The sequence below is a fragment of the Pan paniscus genome, chromosome 13, assembly GCF_029289425.2.
Source record: "Pan paniscus chromosome 13, NHGRI_mPanPan1-v2.0_pri, whole genome shotgun sequence".
NCBI classification, from domain to species: Eukaryota; Metazoa; Chordata; class Mammalia; order Primates; family Hominidae; genus Pan; species Pan paniscus.
Genome location: NC_073262.2, coordinates 43,931,654 through 43,950,552, shown reverse-complemented (window position 1 = coordinate 43,950,552; position 18,899 = coordinate 43,931,654). Strand labels below are relative to the sequence as shown.

The window sequence follows — 18,899 nt, the reverse complement described above, 5'->3', positions numbered from 1 at the left end:
AGGGCTGAAGGCTTGGCTGGTTTTCCTGGGACACACCTTGAAGGCAGCAGAAGCCCTGCTACCAGGAAACAGGAAAGGCCAAGGAGTTTGTGCTGGTCCTCAGGCCCTCAGCCCCTAGGAGGCTGGAGGTGGAGACTGGCCCTTAGGCGGTGGCACCATGCCTGAGCATGAGGGGACACCTGGGGCACCCTGTGAGGTGGGGGCAGAGGGGTGGAAGGCTGTGGGGAGGTGGGGGTGGACCGGCTGCAGACAGAAGAGCTACACTTTCAGTTTCTCTGTTTCCTCCAAATTACTGATCAAACCCCCTGGGGTGCTGTGGCCGCACCATGCTTCAAGCCCTGTCCTGGAGGGTTTCCTTCAGTGGGCCTGGGCCATGGGTTTCAGCAGAATGTGAGGATGAGCTGAGCTAGGAATGGGTGTGGGCACCAGGCTGGCCTTGTTCTGCCATGTGCACCGGCCGTTCTCTCTCAGCAGCCCCAGGCCACACAGCAGGGACGGCAGGAGCGGGGTTTTCGGAGGCCGGTGTAACTCCAGAGCCTGCCCTCCTCACCTCATGCAGCCGGTGGACATGAGTCCAGCCCTCTGCTGGCCAGGCCCGGGCCTGCTGGATGGGCACAGCACCCCTGGGGAGGTTGGGGGTGGGGACATTCATTCACTTTAGCCATGGAAGGGAGACCTGCCTTAGCGGTCCTTGTGTTGTGTGGAGGCTGTGACCAAAAGTAAAGTGAGGGCCTCTTTGTGCAGGGTCTTAGGGCATTCTGCATTCATTCATTCCCTTAGTCCCTCATCAAACGTGCCCTGAGCAACTAACTGCTCCACACCTGGTCCTGGGTTGGGCATGGCCAGGCTCTAGGAGCTTGTCTGGTAGCTGTGCATGAGTCAGAAAATGGAGCCCCTTCCTCTAGTGAATCTCCTTGTGCCGGGTGATGGGCTGGAAGCAGAGTGCACCTGGACTGACCCCATCCCCGCTGGACCTCTGCCAGGCATTTTTGCTCCCTAAACAACCCCCACAGCCACATGAGGCACCCCGGGTAGTCAGGCCTCCTATAGCCAGGCCCTTGGCTGTGGCCTGTCATTTAGGGGCTGTCCCATCCCCTAGTAGGATCCACACTTAGGGACTCCCCGCCATCGTGCCCAGGAGCTCCCACCACCACCTGGCCCAGCCGCCCACACCTCCACCTGTGCTCCATTCTTTCCACCTCCTTTATCAACCCCCTGCCCACCTATTGCTCGTGGTTAAGCCCTGCCCTCTTCCTGGCCACATGATGTGCCTGCTCTTGGCCACCCCATGGGCTCCTTGGTGACTGTGCCAGGTCAGTGCCCCCTCCTGGATCTCCTGGCCCAGGAACTCCCCATTGAATGTGCTTTCACAGCCTTCCATCAGTCCAGCCTTGCTCTGCTCAGGGATTGTGAATGCAGAGATCTGGGCCAGGTTTGAGGGTGCAGTGTGGTGGACACCTCCCACACTGCCATCTATCAGGAGGGCAGCTTGACAGTATGTATTGAAATCCTTAAAAATGTGCATACTCTGACCATGTCCTTATGGGTATCCATCTCAAAAAAGATAACCCCAAAAGGGAAAAATGTCTCCTACACAAAGTTGCTCATCATGCATACCTAGCTGAAAATTGGAAACATCTTAAATGTCCAGTAATGGGAATAAAGTAAATCATGGCACAAAGAATCATTTCAGAACTAATGGAAGTAAATGAAGACCATGAAGATCATAACGGCTGAGTGAAAAACAATCAGGTGAGTGGTGCTATGCATATTAGCATAAAATCAATGTTGAATGCCCTCTGCAACGACATCCACGTCCTAATCCCTGGAACCTGTGAACACATTACCTCGTATGATAAAAGTGATTTTGCAGATGCAATTAAATTAAGGACTTTGAGATGGGAAGATTATTCTGGGTTATCCGATGAGGGAGGAACCCAGAGCCAAAGAATGCAGCAGCCTCCAGGTGCTGGAAAGAGGAGGAGCTGAATGCTCCCCCGGGAAGCTCCAAGAAGGATGCGGCACTGCTCACACTGTGATTGCTGACCTCCACAGCTGTAAATAGTAAATAAATGTGTTGTTTTAAGGCAGTACATTTGTGATAGTTTGCCACAGCAGTAACAGGGAACTAATGCCTTAGGTAAGAGTCAATTTATTGGCAGGCCAAGGTGGACTGATTGCTTGAGCTCAAGAATTGGAGACCAGCCTGGGAACATGGCAAAACCCCATCTCTACAACAAATACAAAAAATTAGCCAGGTGTGGCGGCGCATGCCTGCGGTCCCAACTACTATGGATGGAGGCTGAGGTGGGAGGATTGCTTGAACCCAGGAGGCACAGCCTGCAGTGAGCTGAGATCGCACCACTGAACTCCAGCCTGGGCGACAGGGTGAGACCCTTCCCCCTACTCCAAAAAAGTGTTCAATTTCTTTAATGGTTCTAGGACCATTCCGAATATTTATTTTATCATGGTTTGAGTTTGGTCATTTGTGGTTTTCGAGGAATTGGTCCATCCCTTTTAAGTTGTCGAATTTGTGAGTGTAAAGTTGTTCCAGATATTCCCTTATTAGCTGTTCAGTGGCGGCGGGAGCAGCAGTCATGGCTCGGCTTCATTCCTGACATGGGTAATTTGTGTCTTTTCTCTTTTGTCAGCTTTTAAAACAGATTTGTTAATTGCTTTTTTCTTTTTTAACTTTTCTTTACTAGAACAGTAGAAAACAAACAAAAAGCAAGCATGGGAGGGAAATAATGAAGAGGAGAAAATGGGAAATAATGAAGAGGAGAAATCAGTAAGATGAAAATTTCTCCTCTTCATTATTTCCCTCCCATGTTTGCTTTATTTTGTTTTCCTTTTCCTAGTTTCTTGAGTAGGGACTTTGATTGTTGACTGGACACTTTTTCTCTTTAATTAATGCAAGCATTCAGTGATATAAGAATCTCAACACTGCTTTTGGTACATCCCACATATTTTGATATGTTCTATTTTAATTTTCACTCAGTTCCATGTATTTTTAATTTCCTTTGAGATTTCCCTTTTCACCTATGGATTATTTAGAAGTATGTTGCTTACTTTTTACATGATTGGAGTTTTTCTGTTTTCTTTCTGTCATGGATTTATGGTTTTATTCCATGGTCAGGGAATGTACTCTGCAGATTTCTGTACTTTAAATTTTGTTGAGACTTGTTTTATGGCACAGGACAATGTCGGCCTTGGTGGATGTTTCATAGATGTTTGAAAATAACTTGTAGCTTGCTATTGTTGCATGCAGTGGTTCTGTTGGTTGATTGTGTTGCTCTGATGTTCTCTCCTTGCTGATTTTCTGCATCATTGTTTTATCAGTTGCTGAGAAAAGGATTAACTCAAAATGGATCAAAGACCTAAATTTAAGTGTAAATTTCAATTTATTTTAAAGTGCAGAATTCAGTGGCTTTAAGTACATTCAAATGTGGTGCACCTATCACCACTATTTCTGGAACTTTTTCATAACCTCAAACAGTAGCTCTGTATTCATTAAGCACTAAACCCTATTCTATGCTCTCCCCATCCCTAGGTAGCCTCTATTCTACTTTCTGTTTCTATGAATTTGCCTATTCTAGATACCTCATATAAATGGAATCATGCAATATTTGTCCTTTTGTGATTGGCTTATTTCACTTAACATAATGCCTTCAAGATTCATCCGTAGCAATGTGTCAGAATTTCTTCCTTTTTAAAGGCTGAATAATACTCCATTATATGGCTATACCACATTTTGTTTACCCATTCATCTGTTGATAGACATTTGGGTTGTTTCTATCTCTTAGGTATCATGAATAATGCTGCTATGAACATTGGTGTACAAGTATCTTCTTCAGTTTTTTCTTTTTTTCTTTCTTTCTTTCTTTCTTTTTTTTTTTTTTTTAGAGATAGGGTCTCATTATATTGCCCAGGCTGGTCTCAAACTCCTGGGCTCAAGCCATCCTCCTGTCTTAGCCTCCTGAGTAGCTGAGATTACAGGTATGTGTCACCACATCCAACTTAGTTCTTTTGAGTACATACCTAGGAGTGAGATTTCTGGGTCACAGAGTAATTCTATGTTCAGCTTTTTAAGGAATGGCCAAACTATTTTCCAAGTGGCTGCACCATTTTAAACTTCTATCAACATTGCATGCAGGTTCCAATTTCTCCATGTCCTCACCAACACTGTTATCTTGTTATTTTCCTTTTGCTATTATTTTAATTTTTGTAATAGCCATCCCAGTGAATATGAAGTGGTAACTCAGTGTGATTTAGGTTTGTATTTCCCTAGTGACTGATGATGTTGGGCATCTTTTCATGTGCTTGTTGTCTATTTGTATATCTTCTTTGGAGAAACGTCTATGCAAATCCCTTGCCCAGTGTTAATTTGGTTGAATTTTTTTGTTCAGCTGTAGGAATTTTTGTATATTCCAGATATTAATCACTTATCAGATACATAATTTGAAACTTTCTGCCATTCCATGAATTATCTTTTTACTCTGTTGATACTGTAGTATCCTTTTATGCACTAATGTTTAAATTTTGATGGAATCTGATTTATCTATTTTTCCTTTTGCTGCCATGCTTTTGTGGTCATGTTTAAGCAATTATTGCCAAATTCAAGTCATGAGGATTCTTTCCTATTTTTTCCTAAGAATTTTGTAGTTTTAGCTTTTACGTTTAGGTCTTTGATACGTTTTGAGTTGATATTTGTATGTGAGGTGAGGTAAGGTAAGGGTCCAATTTCATTTTTTTGCATATGGATATCTAGTTTTCTCAGCACCATTTGTTAGTAAGACTGTTCCCATTCAATAGTCTTGACAGTATAGTAGAAAATCAGTTGAAAATCAATGTGAGGGTTTATTGCTGGGCTTTGTATTCTATTTCATTGGTCTATATTTCTGTCCTTATGCCAGTACCACACTTTTGATTACTGTAGTTTTGTAGTAAGTTTTGAAATCAAGAAATGTGGATCCTCCAAGTTTTCCAAGATTGTTTTAGCTAATCAGGGTCCTTTGAAATTCCAAATGAATTTCAGAATGGATTTTTCTTTTTTTTTTTTTTTTGAGACAGAGGAGTCTTGCTCTGTCGCCCAGGCTGGAGTGCAGTGGCAGGATCTCGGCTCACTGCAAGTTCTGCCCCCCAGGTTCACGCCATTCTCCTGCCTCAGCCTCCTGAGTAGCTGGGACTACAGGCACCCGCCACCACACCCGGCTAATTTTTTGTATCTTTAGTAGAGACAGGGTTTCACTGTATTAGCCAGGATGGTCTTGATCTCCTGACCTCATGATCCACACGCCTCAGCCTCCCAAATGCTGGGATTACAGGCGTGAGCCACCATGCCCGGCCTAGAATGGATTTTTTCTAAGCTGCAAAAAAATGCCATTAAGATTTGGATAGAGATTACACAGAATTTTTAGATCACGTTGGGTAGTATTGTCATCTTAACTATATCGAGTTTTCCCATCCGTGAACACAAAATATCTTTCCACTCATTCAAGGCTTCTCTCATTTCTTTCAGCACTCTTTTATACTTTTCAGAGTACCAGTCTTCTGCCTCCTTGGTTTAATTTATTCCTATTTTAACTTTTGTGGTGTTACTGTAAATGAAATTGTTTTTTAAATTTCCTTTTCAGATTGCTTATTGCTAGTGTGTAGAAATACAACTCATTTATGGGTGTTGGTTTTGCTGATTTAGTTTACTTAGCCCTGTGTGTGTGTGCGCGCTCATGTGAAAGTAATTCTACGGTTTTCTACATATGTCATCTGTGAAGAGAGATACTTTTACTTCTTCCCTGACAAATTGGTTATCTTTTATTTCCCTTTTTCCCCTAATTGCTCTAGCCGTAACTTTCAGGACTATGTTGAATAGAAGTGGTGAAAGTGGGTTTCATTGTCCTCATCCTGATTGTACAGGGAAATTTTTTGGTCTTTCACCATTAAGTATGATGTTAACTGTTTTTTGTATGTGGACTTTACGTTGCGGACATTCCTTTCTGTTCCTAATTTAATGTTTTTTATCACGAAAGGGAGTTGGATTTTTTTCAAATGCTTTTTTTTCTGCATTCTGTTCATGGTCCCCTACTTTATCCTGTTAATATGGGAGTGATTGCTTGATTTTCACATACTGGGCCGCCTTTTCATTCCAGGGATAAATTCCATTTTGTCATGGTTTTTAATCCTTTTATTATGCTGCTGAATTTGCTAGCATTTTGTTGAGGATTTTTGCATCAAAGTTCCTAAAAGACATTGGTCTGTAGTTTTCATTTCATTCATGTCTCCACAGTCAGACAGTATAGTGTCTCTGTCTGACTGTGGTATTAGGATAATGCTGGCTTCATAAGATGAGTTTGGAAATGTTCCCTCCTTTTCATTGTTTTGAAAGATTGTGAGAAGGACTGGTGTTGATTCTCACATAAATGTTTGGTATAATTTAAAAGTAAAGCCATTTCTCCTGGGCTTCTCTTTGTTGGGAGGTTTTCGACTTACCGATTCAACCTCCTTACTTTTTATAGGTCTATTCACATTTTCTAACTCTTTTCACATTGGTTTTGGTAGATTTGTACATTTCTAGGAATTTGCCTATTTCACTGGGTTATCCAGTGTGTAGGCATGCAGTTGTTCATTATATTCTCTTATAATCTATCAATTTCTGTATAATCAGGAACAATGTCTCTTCTTTCGTTTATGATTTCAGTAATTTATCCTATTTTTTTCTTAGTAAATATAGCTACAGATTTGCCAATTTTGTTGATCTTTTCAAATAACCAACTTCTGGTTTCATTGATTTTTCTATTGTTTTCCTATTCACTATTTCATTAATCTTCACTCTAATCTTTTTTTTTTTTTTTTTGAGACAGAGTCTTGCTCTGTTGCCCAGGCTGGAGTGCAGTGGCGCGATCTCGTCTCACTGCGAGCTCCGCCTCCTGGGTTCACGCCATTCTCCTGCCTCTGCCTCCTGAGTAGCTGGGACTACAGGCGCCTGCCACCACGCCTGGCTAATTTTTTGTATTTTTAGTAGAGACGGGGTTTCACCGTGTTAGCCAGGATAGTCTCGATCTCCTGACCTCAAGATCTGCCTGTCTTGGCCTCCCAAAGTGCTGGGATTACAGGCGTGAGCCACCGCGCCCGGCCCACTCTAATCTTTATTATTTCCTTCCTTCTGCTTGGGTTTAGTTTGTTCTTTTTTTTTTTAGTTTCTTAAAATATATAATTAAATTGCTGATTTGTAATCTTTCTTCTTTCATAATGTAGGCATTTACAGCTTACATTTCCCTCTTAGCCCTGCTTTCATTACATCCCAGAAGTTTTGGTACTTTGTGTTTTCTTTTTCATTAGTATGGAGGGGTTTTCTAATTTCTGTAGTGACTTTTTCTTTGACCCACTGGTTGTTTAAGAATATGTTGTTTAATTTCCACATATTTGTGAGTTTTCCTTCTAAGAATGAGTTCTAGTTTCATTCCACTGTAATCAGATGAAATACTTTGTGATTTCAGTGTTTTAAAATTTATTATCTTTTTGTGGTTTGTTCTGTAGAATTGACATGAGAAAAAATGTATATTCTGCTATTGTTGAGTGGAGTGTTCTGTTATGTCTAATCAATTAGAATGTTGTTCAGGCCTCTGTTTCTGTATTGATCTTCTCTCTAGTTGTGCTATCCATTATTTTAAATGAGGTATTGAAGTCTCCAACTATTATAGCATTGTCTGTTTTTTTCCTTCAATTCTGTTGATTTTTGTTTCATATATTTTGGGGCTCTGCTGCTAGGTGTTTATATTTTATAACTATATCTTTTTGGTGGGTTGAAACTTTTATCAAATGAGTCTTTGTGTCTTGTAATCTTTTTGATTTAAAATCTATTTTGTCTGATTACAATATGGCCACGCAGCTTTTTCTTTCTTTTTTGAGACTGACTCTCGCTGTGTCTCCCAGGTTGGAGAGCAGTGGCATGATCTCAGCTTACTGCAACCTCCGCCTCCCAGATTCAAGCAATTCCCCTGCCTCAGCCTCCTAAGTAGCTGGGATTACTGGCATTTGCCACCATGCCCTGCTAAGTTTTGTATTTTTAGTAGAGACGGGGTTTCTTCATGTTGGCCAGGCTGGTCTTGAACTCCTGACTTCAGGTGATCCAGCTGCCTCAGCCTCCGAAAGTGCTGGGATTATAGGCATGAGCCACCATGCCTGGCCTACTCAGCTTTTTCTATCAGCTATCTTTTTCCATTGTTTACCTTTGTAATGTAATATCTTTTTCCATAATTTTACTTTGAATGTCTTTGTATCTAAATGTTTTATAGGCAGCATATAGATGGATCATGTTTTTATTTGTTTATTTATTTTGAGATGGAGTCTTGCTCTGTTGCCCAGGCTGGAGTGCAGTGGCACAATCTTGGCTCAATGCAACCTCTGCCTTCTGGGTTCAAGCAATTCTCCTGCCTCAGCCTCCCAAGTAGCTGGGATTACAGGTGCCCACCACCACTCCTGGCTAATGTTTTCTGTATTTTTAGTAGAGATGGGGTTTCACCATGTTGGCAAGGCTGGTTTCGAACTCATGACCTCAAGTGATCTGCCTGCCACGATTTCCCAAAGTGCTGGGATTACAGGCATGAGCCACGGTCTGCATCATGTTTTTAAAAAAAATCTAATCTGGTCTGGGTGCAGTGGCTTATGTTTGTAATCCCAGCACTTTGGGAGGCTGAGGCAGGCAGATCATGAGGTCAGGAGTTCGAGAGCAGCCTGGCCAACACAATGAAACCCCGTCTCTACTAAAAAACACAAAAAATTAGCTGGGCGTGGTGGCGGGCGCCTGTAGTCCCAGCTACTCAGGAGGCTGAGGCAGGAGAATCCCTTGAACCCAGAAGGTGGAGATTGCAGTGAGCCGAGATTGTGCCACTGTACTCCAGCCTGGGTGACAGAGAGAGACTCCATCTCAAAAAGAAAGAAAGAAAGAAAGAAAGATAAAAGAGCTATAGCAATTAAAATGGCAGAGATGGAGCAATGGAACAAAATTTAGGTCTGAAAAAAAGCCCATGTATATTGGGGATTATGGGATGTTTTGAATGGGTGGGAAAAGGGAATAGATTGGTGTTTAGAGAACTGATTACAAAGGTGGAAAAAAAAATTTGGCAGCTCTGTTTTTCACCATTAACAAACATACATTTCACAAGGATTTTTTTTTTTCCTTTTCGAGATGGAGTCTCGTTCTATAGCCCAGGCTGAAGTACAGTATGGCACAATCTTGGCTCACTGCAACCTCCGCCTCCCAGGTTCAAGCAATTCTTCTGCCTCAGCCTCCCAAGTAGCTGGGACTACAGGTGCACGCCACCACACCCGGCTAATTTTTGTATTTTTGGTAAGGACACGGTTTCACCATATTAGCCAGGCTGGTCTTGAACTCCTGACATCATGATCCGCCCGCCTCGGCCTCCCAAAGTGCTGGGATTATAGGCGTGAGCCACTGCACCTGGACAGATTTCACAAGGAATTTTTAAAAGCTAAACATTTAGGGCCGGGTGCGGTGGCTCATGCCTGTAATCCCAACACTTTGGGAGGCCAAGGCAGGCAGATCACGAGGTCAGGAGATCAAGACCATCCTGGCCAACATGGTGAAACCCCATCTCTACTAAAAATACAAAAAATTAGCTGGGCGTGGTGGCGGGCACCTGTAGTCCCAGGTAATTGGGAGGCTGAGGCAGGAGAATGGTGTGAACCCGGGAGGCGGAGCTTGCAGTGAGCCAAGATCATGCCACTGCACTCCAGCCTGGGTGACAGAGTGAGACTCCATCTCAAAAAAAAAAAAAAAAAGTTGCTGGGTTTTCTGTCTGTGTGTGCTCTCTTCACAGGTGAGCTGCAACACACTGTAGTCAGATATGCTTAGTCATTAACGAAACTGCCTTCTTCCTTTTCTGTTTTGTGGAGAGGACTCTGCCTTGCTAGGGATGTATCTCCTCAACAGCTCTCATTAGAGTCCTGTAAGGAACTGCTCCCACTGTCCTTGTTCACAGGTGAGGAACCTGGGCTAGGAAGGCCCAGGTGAGCAGGCTAGTGGGTGTCAGAACGCACTTACCTTCCTGAGCCACCGCGGACCACAGGCCTTCCAGATGCCCTTGCTGGAAGCACCTGTGGTGTCCTTCAGGTTCCTGTGACTTGATCTAAAGTTGTGTAGCTGGAGAAAGCCTGCAGAGGAGGTGCTTTGTAAACTGGGAAGTGCTACAGAAGACTTAAGAGAGAAGAAATGCCAATGAAATGTGTCATCTCAGGCATTTGTTGATGGTCTGAGGAGTGAAGCTGTGATAAGCCCTGGGCCACCTGGAAACCCTCCCTGCTGCCTGCCCGTGGAGGCCAGGACACCAGCTGGGCACCCTACCTGACTGTCCTGTAAAAGGGAAGCCACATCTGACTGCTGCAGGGAAACCAATGATTGTGTCATCAAAATCTTAAGGAGAAGGCTAGGCCAAGACTTAAGGAGATGGATCCAAGACGGTCCCAAATGGGAGGACCCTGGGTCAGGGCAGACCCCCATTCCTGCCATCAGTTAGAAGTGAGATGAGATTGGAGATAACCAAGGAAACTCCAAACTCTTTAGTTTTAAAACTGATTTTTGGCCATGACCTGATTTTGAAAAGCCATAAGGTAAGGCCAGGTGCAGTGGCTCATGCCTGTAATCTCAGCACTTTGGGAGGCCGAGGCCAGCAAATTGCTTGAGCCTGGGAGTTTGAGACCAGCCTGGGCAACATGGTGAAACCCTGTCTCTACAAAAATAAAAAATAAAAAAATTAGCTGGGCGTGGTAGTGTGTGCCTGTAGTCCCAGCTACTTAGGAGGCTGAGGTGGGAAGACTGCTTGAGCCCGGGAGGCAGAGGTTTCAGTATGATGGTGCCACTGCTCTCCAGCCTGGGCGACAGAGCGAGACTCTGTCTCAAAAAAAAAAAAAAAAAAAGCCACAAAGTGTATCTTTTTGGAGAGAATATTTGTTGGTGGGCCCCTGACACGGGTGTTTTAAAACCCTTCTGGACGATTCTCTTTTTTTTTTTGAGACAAAGTCTCGCTCTGTTATCCAGGCTTGAGTGCAGTGGCGCCATCTCAGCTCACTGCAACCTCTGCCTCCCAGGTTCAAGCGATTCTCCTGCCTCAGCCTCCCAAGTAGCTAGGACTATAGGCACATGCCACCATGCCCGGCTAATTTTTGTATTTTTAATAGAGACGGGGTTTCACCATATTGATCAGGCTGGTCTCCAACTCCTGACTTCATGTGATCCATCCGCCCCTGCCTTCCAAAGTGCTAGGATTACAGGCGTGAGCCACGGCTGGGAAGGAGACCCAAGGCTCACTGCCTAGGGGCAAAGGCTGTGCAGATGGAAGGGCCAGGCTAGAGGAGGTGACCAGCCTAATAAGTGATTGGTGAGTGGCAGAGTGGTGCCGTAATCTATCTGTCCTGACTCCAAAATCTTTCAGAATCCCCAAATCATGCAAATTACCTTAAAGACCACGAGACTTCCACAGACCACGCATGGGTCTTATATTCTTGGCTGAGCTCTCTCATTTGATCTTCACTGTAGTCCTATGAAATTGGCACCTGTACTTTGATCTCCATTTTCTAGATGAGAAAAATGGGGACTTTGCCATATTAAGCAACGTGCCCAGCAGCACGCAGCCAGGAGCCCAGAAAGCCTGACGCTGGAGGCGCCCCTGCGTGAGCTGCAGCGCTAAGATCTGCTGTGAGTTTAAAATTCTCACCGGATTTTGAAAACGTAGTCCTAAAAACAAGTAAAATATCTAATGAACAATTGTTCGTATTGATTAATCGGTTAAATAATATTTTGGATACACTGGGTCACAAATCAATCTCATGTCTTTTTGCTTTTTCAACGTGGAAACTGGAAAATCTAAAAATGTGGGTTGTGTCTTCTTCCCAGTGGACAGCGCTGCTGGAAGCCTGCCCCTCCCCGCGCTCAGTCCAGGGACGCTGGCGTTTCTGCGCAGCCGTGCCAGCAGCCGCGAAAGCGCCAGGCAGGGCTCAGGCTTTCTGTTTGGGATTCATGTCCAGGTGCCGGCCTGATCCTGAGCAGGCGCTTCAGGTGCCCGAGAGTCCATTCCCAAATCTGAAGAAGGGGCGAGGAACTCTCCTCACAGAGAAGCGTCCAGCACAGCGCTAGGGAGGGCAGGGGTGCGGGGTCCGGTTGGGAGGACGACGAAGGCGGACGTGGCGGCGCTCAGGGAGGCTCGCCCAGGGCCGATGCGGGTTCCAGACCCCCGGCGAACGGAAACGTTAGAACCTCCCTAGAATTGACACGAAATAAGCCACGTAAGGGGCTGGGAGAGGAGCCATGTAGAAACTGATACAGTGCTGCCGGCGAACCGGGTGGCCGCCCCAAGATTCCTGCGGGCCGCACAAGTCTCAGGGGCTGTGGGGAGGGGCCAGGGGCCCGCAGGGCTGCCTGTCTCTCTGGCCCCGCCCCGCCCCAACGCCGCCTGCTGCTGTCACCGCTATGCTATGACATAGGATATATGTCCTATGATATAGCTGGGCCATAGCTATGAAAACACGGCAGTGCTTAAGTAGATCAAAGCGGCTGTTCAGAAAGTATGGGCTCCTCCACGGGTGCAGTTCGCAGAGCAGCTCTGGGGAGACACGCTGAGTCGTCTGTCAGAACGAGGGGACTGGTGGGCACCGGAAAATGGGGATGAGAAGAAGGGCGTTAAGGGGCGTTGGCGCAGGTGACAGGCTGCAGATCAGCGCCCGAGGCTGCAGCACACTCCCACCGCGGGCCGGAAGGGCAGGGACTGCACGGGTACCCTGGGGACAGAGTGCAAGTGACCCCCTGTCCGCCACCCCAGAGTACAGCGTGTAACTGTACACCCTGGAGGTTCCCCAGCCAACCTCCTGGGTTTCAGGCAGGTGGCCAGGGTGGGTGTGGGTCTGAAGGGAGACCCCAGCCAGGGCGCATTGGCTGCAGCCCTAAACCCCCGCAGGTCTGTGTAGCTCCCCCAGCCACTCAGCCGCCCTAAACAAGGAAGCTGGAAGCAGACATCCCTGGGTGTGTTCAGCTGCCCAAGGCCACCAGCACCTTGTGTGTTTCCTTCTTCCTGCTTGGCAGGGAGCAGCTGGAAGCCATCTTGTCCTGAGACTGGTTGTTTCATGGCCGCAGATGGCTGCACTCCACCAGGAAGTAGAAGGAACACAGGCCGCCTTGCAAGCCTGTCTTGTGTGGAAGAAACCACTTCCCTAGGAGACCAGAACTAAGTCACTTGACTCCTCTCAGCTGCAAGAAAAGTGGGCAGCCCTGATGGGCACACCCTCGATTCCCAGCTGAGGCTGGCACGGTTGCTGCCGGGTGGGTGGGAGGTATGTCAGCAAGTGGGGGTGGCTGGGTGGGAGGACACTGTGAGGGCCTGGGTCACCAGTGACCCCAGAGACTGCAATGCACTCCAGGTAGGTAGTCTGCATTGCTCATCACAGTTTTTCAGTGCCCTAGAATGCCTGGCAAAGAATCTGCTTTTAAACACAGGTTAAACTATGATGACGCTCAGTCGATGGGAGCTTGTCATTTGGGCAGAAAGTATGCAGTCCACTATTGGGGCTTCTGGGACTGAGATATGGGAACACTCACATTTTGGGCTTGGAGAAAGATCCCAGTTACAACTGAAGTGATTCTAAAGTACCAGGTTAGCTCATCTTCTAGCATTTTTTCCTCCTAAGTAAAAAGCTTTAAAAGCATGAAAGATTTGGGCTCCTTAGCAGGGCTTGAGCCTTCAGAGGTGGAAGTGATCCACCCAGCTAACCACCCCACACGAGCCAAGCAAGTGTTAAACTCTTCCCAAAAGAGCCGCTTGGCAGGACACCATCTAAGGGCAAAGGCTTTAGAGGTGGGTGAGTTACACTATGCTCAGTGGTGCTGCGGGCCCAGAGCACTGCCATGGTCTCCCAAGCTTGTCAAGATCCTAGTTACCCAGAGCATTCACAGCCTACTGTTTGCACTAACTGAAAATACTTAGGTGAATGAGAAAGTCCTCATTCATCCCTTGGACAAGGAGGAAGCCCCATGGCACGCACTGTAGACCCTGCTCCCAGGTTGCCATCGTTCTGTTTACTGGCTCTCGAATAGTTGAAAGTCCACTTAATAATAAAGTCATCCAGCGCGTTTCTCCTTGTCACACACAGAGCTATCATGAGGGAACCTTGTAAGTGCCTTGTTGAAAACCTGGAGCACTCTAGCTTTGTCACAGTGTTTCCCAACAGTTGGGCCTGGGAGCAACTCTGTGGAAGGAGGTTCTGTGGTGACATCACTTTGGAGAACTCTGACTGTGAGATTCCTCTTTTGGAAAGATATAGTATACCTTCATGTATCAACAGCTGTATGTCCCTTTGAAAATAAAACTCTTTAACAGAAAACTCCATTTCTTTTATTCATGTAATATTAATTAACATCTATGGTGGGCAAATTAATGGCCCCTCAGAGATGTCCCTGTCACAATTGCTGGAATCTGTGACTATAGTGGTTTATATAACAAAGGGGAAATCAAGGTTGCAGGTAAGATTAAGGTTGCCAACTAGCTGATCCCAGATAAGGAGGGTATACTGGTGACTCAGGTTGGCCCAGTGGAATCACAAGGGTCCTCAAATGTGGAAGAGGGAGGAAGAAAGTCAGTCAGAGGAGAGATGATGACGGAAGCAAGGTCAGAGAGAGATTTAAAGATGCTATGCAGCTAGCTTTGAAGATGGAGGAAGGGGCCACAGGCCAAGGACTGCTGCAGCCACTGGAAGCTGGAAGACACAGGATACAGATTCTCCCCTAGAGCCCCCAGAAGGAAAGCAGTCTTGCTGATTCCTTGAGTTAGTCAAGTGAGATGCATGCGGGACTTCTGATCCCCAGGTCAAATGTCTAGTGTGGCATCCGCATGTTCGGGAGAGAATTGGGGGCCTAGACAACATACCAGACATTTGACCTAGAGCTAAGATGGGGAGTGAGAGCAGGCATGAAGATATGGTCTGAGATCAACATGGAACTCAGGAACAACAGGCAGCGCTTGCCTGCCTGAGACACTCACATCTGTGTGTGAGGTGCCCATGGTGTGAGCACACAGTCAACCTCTGAGTTGTCACGGAACCAACCACAGCAACTGCTGTGAGCAGAAAGTCACGAGCTTGTGCTCACTGTTGCTGCCATGCAAACTAGCAAACTAGGCCCCTCTTTCCCCGATCCTATTTTTAATATCTCTGACAATGAAACAGTGTGTGCTAACCCAAAGAAAAGGTAAGTCATGTCCATGGATAACCTTGGATTTGAGCTGATCCCTTTTGAATGCTGTGCTCCTGTTTCTCCATGTCCACCCACTCTCTGGAGAGCAGCCAGGCAGATAACGTGGGAACGTGGAAATGTAAAGTGGAGACTCATACCCCCACTTCCAGTAGTAACGATTTCTTAAGTTTTTCCAGCTAGAGAGTAGGTGTACTCTGGAAGCTGGGGAGCTGCAACCAGGCTTGGGGGCCATGGTTGCCACCCAGCACCTTTGCCATTTGCTTGTCAGAGTTCTCCCAGAGCTGGTGCTTTTGTCCAGGAGGTTCATTCCTAAGAATATTTATCTCACCCACTGCTGAATTTTGGGTAAGAGACTCTGGAAAGAAACCATTTCTTGTACTTTGCTAAATCATCATCAGTAGTCAGTGGCCTCTAACACCAGGCTCTCCACCCAGTGTCCATTGCTGACAGCCCTGCCGAGCCGGAGGCCCAGCATCTGCTCAGTGTGGCTCCAGGCATTTGCAGTCTTGCTGACCTGGCAGGGGGCTCAGGGCAAAGCCGCAAACAGGCTGTGTCCAGGAAGCTCCTCTGTTGGCTTGAGCACCGTCTAAACTGAGCTCATTCAGCAGAACAAAAGTGTCAAGCCAACGTGTAGTTCCTTTAGTCTCTTGCATTCCCCAGACCCTGGCGTGTGCACTTCTGGGGGTGATGTAATAATTACAGAGTACTCTGATGAAAAGATTTTTATTTTATTAATTGTACTGCTATTTGTGATGTGAAAAGTAAAAAGAAGGATCAGATGACATCCAAAGAAAAATGTTAAGAAAAACAGAAAAAAATCAGAGACAGCCACGACAAACATGACATAGTTGTGCCCTGTGACTGATGCTGGGGCACCCGGATAGGAAGGAGGGCTCCTTTCCAGTACATGGGGTAATGTCCAGTGAATACCTTCTCTCAGAGGACACGTGCACCTCTGCCCACTTGCTTCCATCCCTCTCCACCTCTGGGCACATTATCTCCTGATTAAGTTTATTGGTAAAAGGGTCTTCTGCAACTCCACCTGTTACACATCGCTGTTTCTATTTTTCCATATTCTTTTCCGGGAAGAGGCTATTTGCATGAGGAAATTTGCATATTTCTCTGTGGCTGTTATTCTCATGTAGCGAGTTTGCATTTGGCTTATTTCACTCAATATTGTATCGGAAGCATTTTCCATGGTGCATATCATCCCAAAATAATTCTCAACTGTAGGGGTTGGTTGTTTCCTGTTTTTTAAAAGTTTTTAAATTTTTTGTAGAGACGAGGTCTCACCGTGCTTCCCAGCCTAGTCTCAAACTGCTGGGCTCAAGCCATCCTCCTGCCTCAGCCTGCCAAACGCATAAGCCACCCCACCCAGCCTGTTTCCTTTGCTTTTTTTTTTTTTCTTTTTAAATGAATACCACTGGACACACAGCTCTTGCCTTCTATTGAATTTTCAGTTGTTTTTGGAGAATAAATTATTGCAAGTGGGTCAAAGCGCATAAATGTTCACACTTCTTAAGTGCCCACCCCACTAAGCTTGAGGCCTCTTCGCTCATAGAAACAATGGTGACCTTTGTCCTCAATATGCAAAGGACCTTATCAAAGAAACTTTTCAAAGAATGAGATTAAAAAAAGTGGAAAAATGATGAAGGATATGAATGTTACTTCAGAAAAAAAGAATACACTTGGTCACAAGCATATGAGACATACTCAACCTTACTGATAATTAAAAACTTGCAAATTCAAGCAAAAAAAAAAAGTCTTATAAGCAAGGACTGAAAAGTTTGGTAATAGCCCCGATGGTAAGGTCTGGGGAACAGTCACTGTCATTGTGCTCTGCAGACATGTCAATGGACAAAGCTGTAGGGGAGGATAACTTGGCAACCACTGTCCTCAGTGCTGGGGACAGCAGTACTGTCCAGTAGCACTTCCTGCCACCGTGGAATGTTCTGGACCTGGATCCAGCATGGCTGCCACAAGCCATGTGTGCTTACTGAGCAACTGAAATGTGACTGGTGGAGGCCGGGCATGGTGGCTCATGCCTGTAATCCCAGCACTTTGGGAGGCCAAGGCAGGCAGATCACAAGGTCAGAAGATCGAGACCATCTTGGCTAACATGGTGAAACTCTGTCTCTACCAAAAATACAAAAAATTACCAGGTGTAGTGGCGGGCGCCGGTAGTCCCAGCTACTCGTGAGGCTGAGGTAGGAGAATGGTGCGAACCTGGGAGGCGGAGCTTGCAGTGAGCTGAGACGGCACCACTGTACTCCAGCGTTGGCGAGAGTGCGAGACTCCGTCTCAAAAAAAAAAAAAAAAAAAAAAAAGAAATGTGACTGGTGCAATGGAGGGACTGGATTTTTAAAATTTTTATTTGCTTTTAATAAATGAATTGAAATAGCCACACATGGCTAGTGGCACCTGTATTAGATAAGTGACACCTGCATAAGGATGCTGGCTCTAGGAAGCCCAGCAGCCTGTGATGGGTCTGCTTTGAGAACAGGGCATAGCTGAGTGCCCTGTGCTGGGCTGTGGCTAAGCCAGCTGAGTTAAGCACATCTCAGGGAACTTTGTATGCAAAACAAGAAAGAGGAATTGAAAACAGAGAAATAGTGGGAAGAGGCAGAGGAGAAGAATGAGAATTGCCTGTTGCCGTTTTTGAAGTGTGGCCTCCAGGCCTTGCAGCTGTATATCTGAATGGCCATGAGCAGCACCCCGGGCCTGCGTGAAGTCTGGCTGAGTGGCCACCGAGAAGGGTCTTTGCTGCCTCAGGTCCCAGATGTGGCCATCAGTACTTGTCAGAACCAGAGCAGGGGACTGTGCCTTACAGTTGGTTAGCTGGATCAGCTAACCAACACTCTCTGGCTGTTCCTGGCTCTTACATGTGGAACCAAAAATGTTATTGTACAGTTTGGTAAAAACATTCATTACCTCATACATGATGGCTTACAAATCTGGATGCAATGGATTTGCACAAAATGAAGCATAGCTTAGTTTCTTCATGATCTGGCCTAGTATAAAACGAGGGGATGCTGTTTGTCATGTCAATGACAGGGGGTGGGAGAGAGAGTGGCCACTCTGCCAGTGGTTTCCTGCACCATCTGTGGTGTGCACTAGCATTTCCCAAAGGGAGCAATATATTGGACCCTTTTCAAGGCAAATAGTATTGACAATGCCTGATAATTCATCTAGGGACCCTAGTTAAGTGTTCTATAATTATTAAAGAGAGTTAGAATTGTAAGCCAATTTCAGTTGACATATACATATATACATATATACACATACATATATTTTAACCTTTAAAAAATTCTCCCTGGCTGAACGCGGTGGCTCACGCCTATAGTCTCAGCACTTTGGGAGGCTGAGGGGGGTGGATCATGAGGTCAAGATATCGAGACCATCCTGGCCAACATGGTGAAACCCTATCTCTGCTACAAATACCAAAAAAAAAAAAAAAAAAAAAAAAAATAGCTGGTTGTGGTGGCAGGCGCCTGTAGTCCCAGTGACTTGGGAGGCTGAGGCAGGAGAATTGTTTGAACTTGGGAGGTGGAGGTTGCAGTGAGCCAAGATCATACCACTGCACTCCAGCCTGGGCAACAAGAGTGAGACGCTGTCTCAAAAAAAAAAAAATTCTTCCATTCTTTTC

General features: G+C 45.8%; 1 protein-coding gene across 1 annotated transcript in view; it reads right to left on the bottom strand.

Moving 5' to 3' along the window:
- Positions 1–11,612: 11,612 nt before the first annotated feature.
- Positions 11,613–18,899, bottom strand: part of PTPN18 (protein tyrosine phosphatase non-receptor type 18) — a 39,898-nt gene continuing 32,611 nt past the window's right edge. The window contains exon 15 of the mRNA XM_063595359.1: positions 11,613–12,272. Within this exon, the coding sequence (XP_063451429.1) occupies positions 12,262–12,272 (11 nt within the window). The 3' untranslated portion in view covers positions 11,613–12,261. The remainder of the gene's footprint in view (positions 12,273–18,899) is intronic.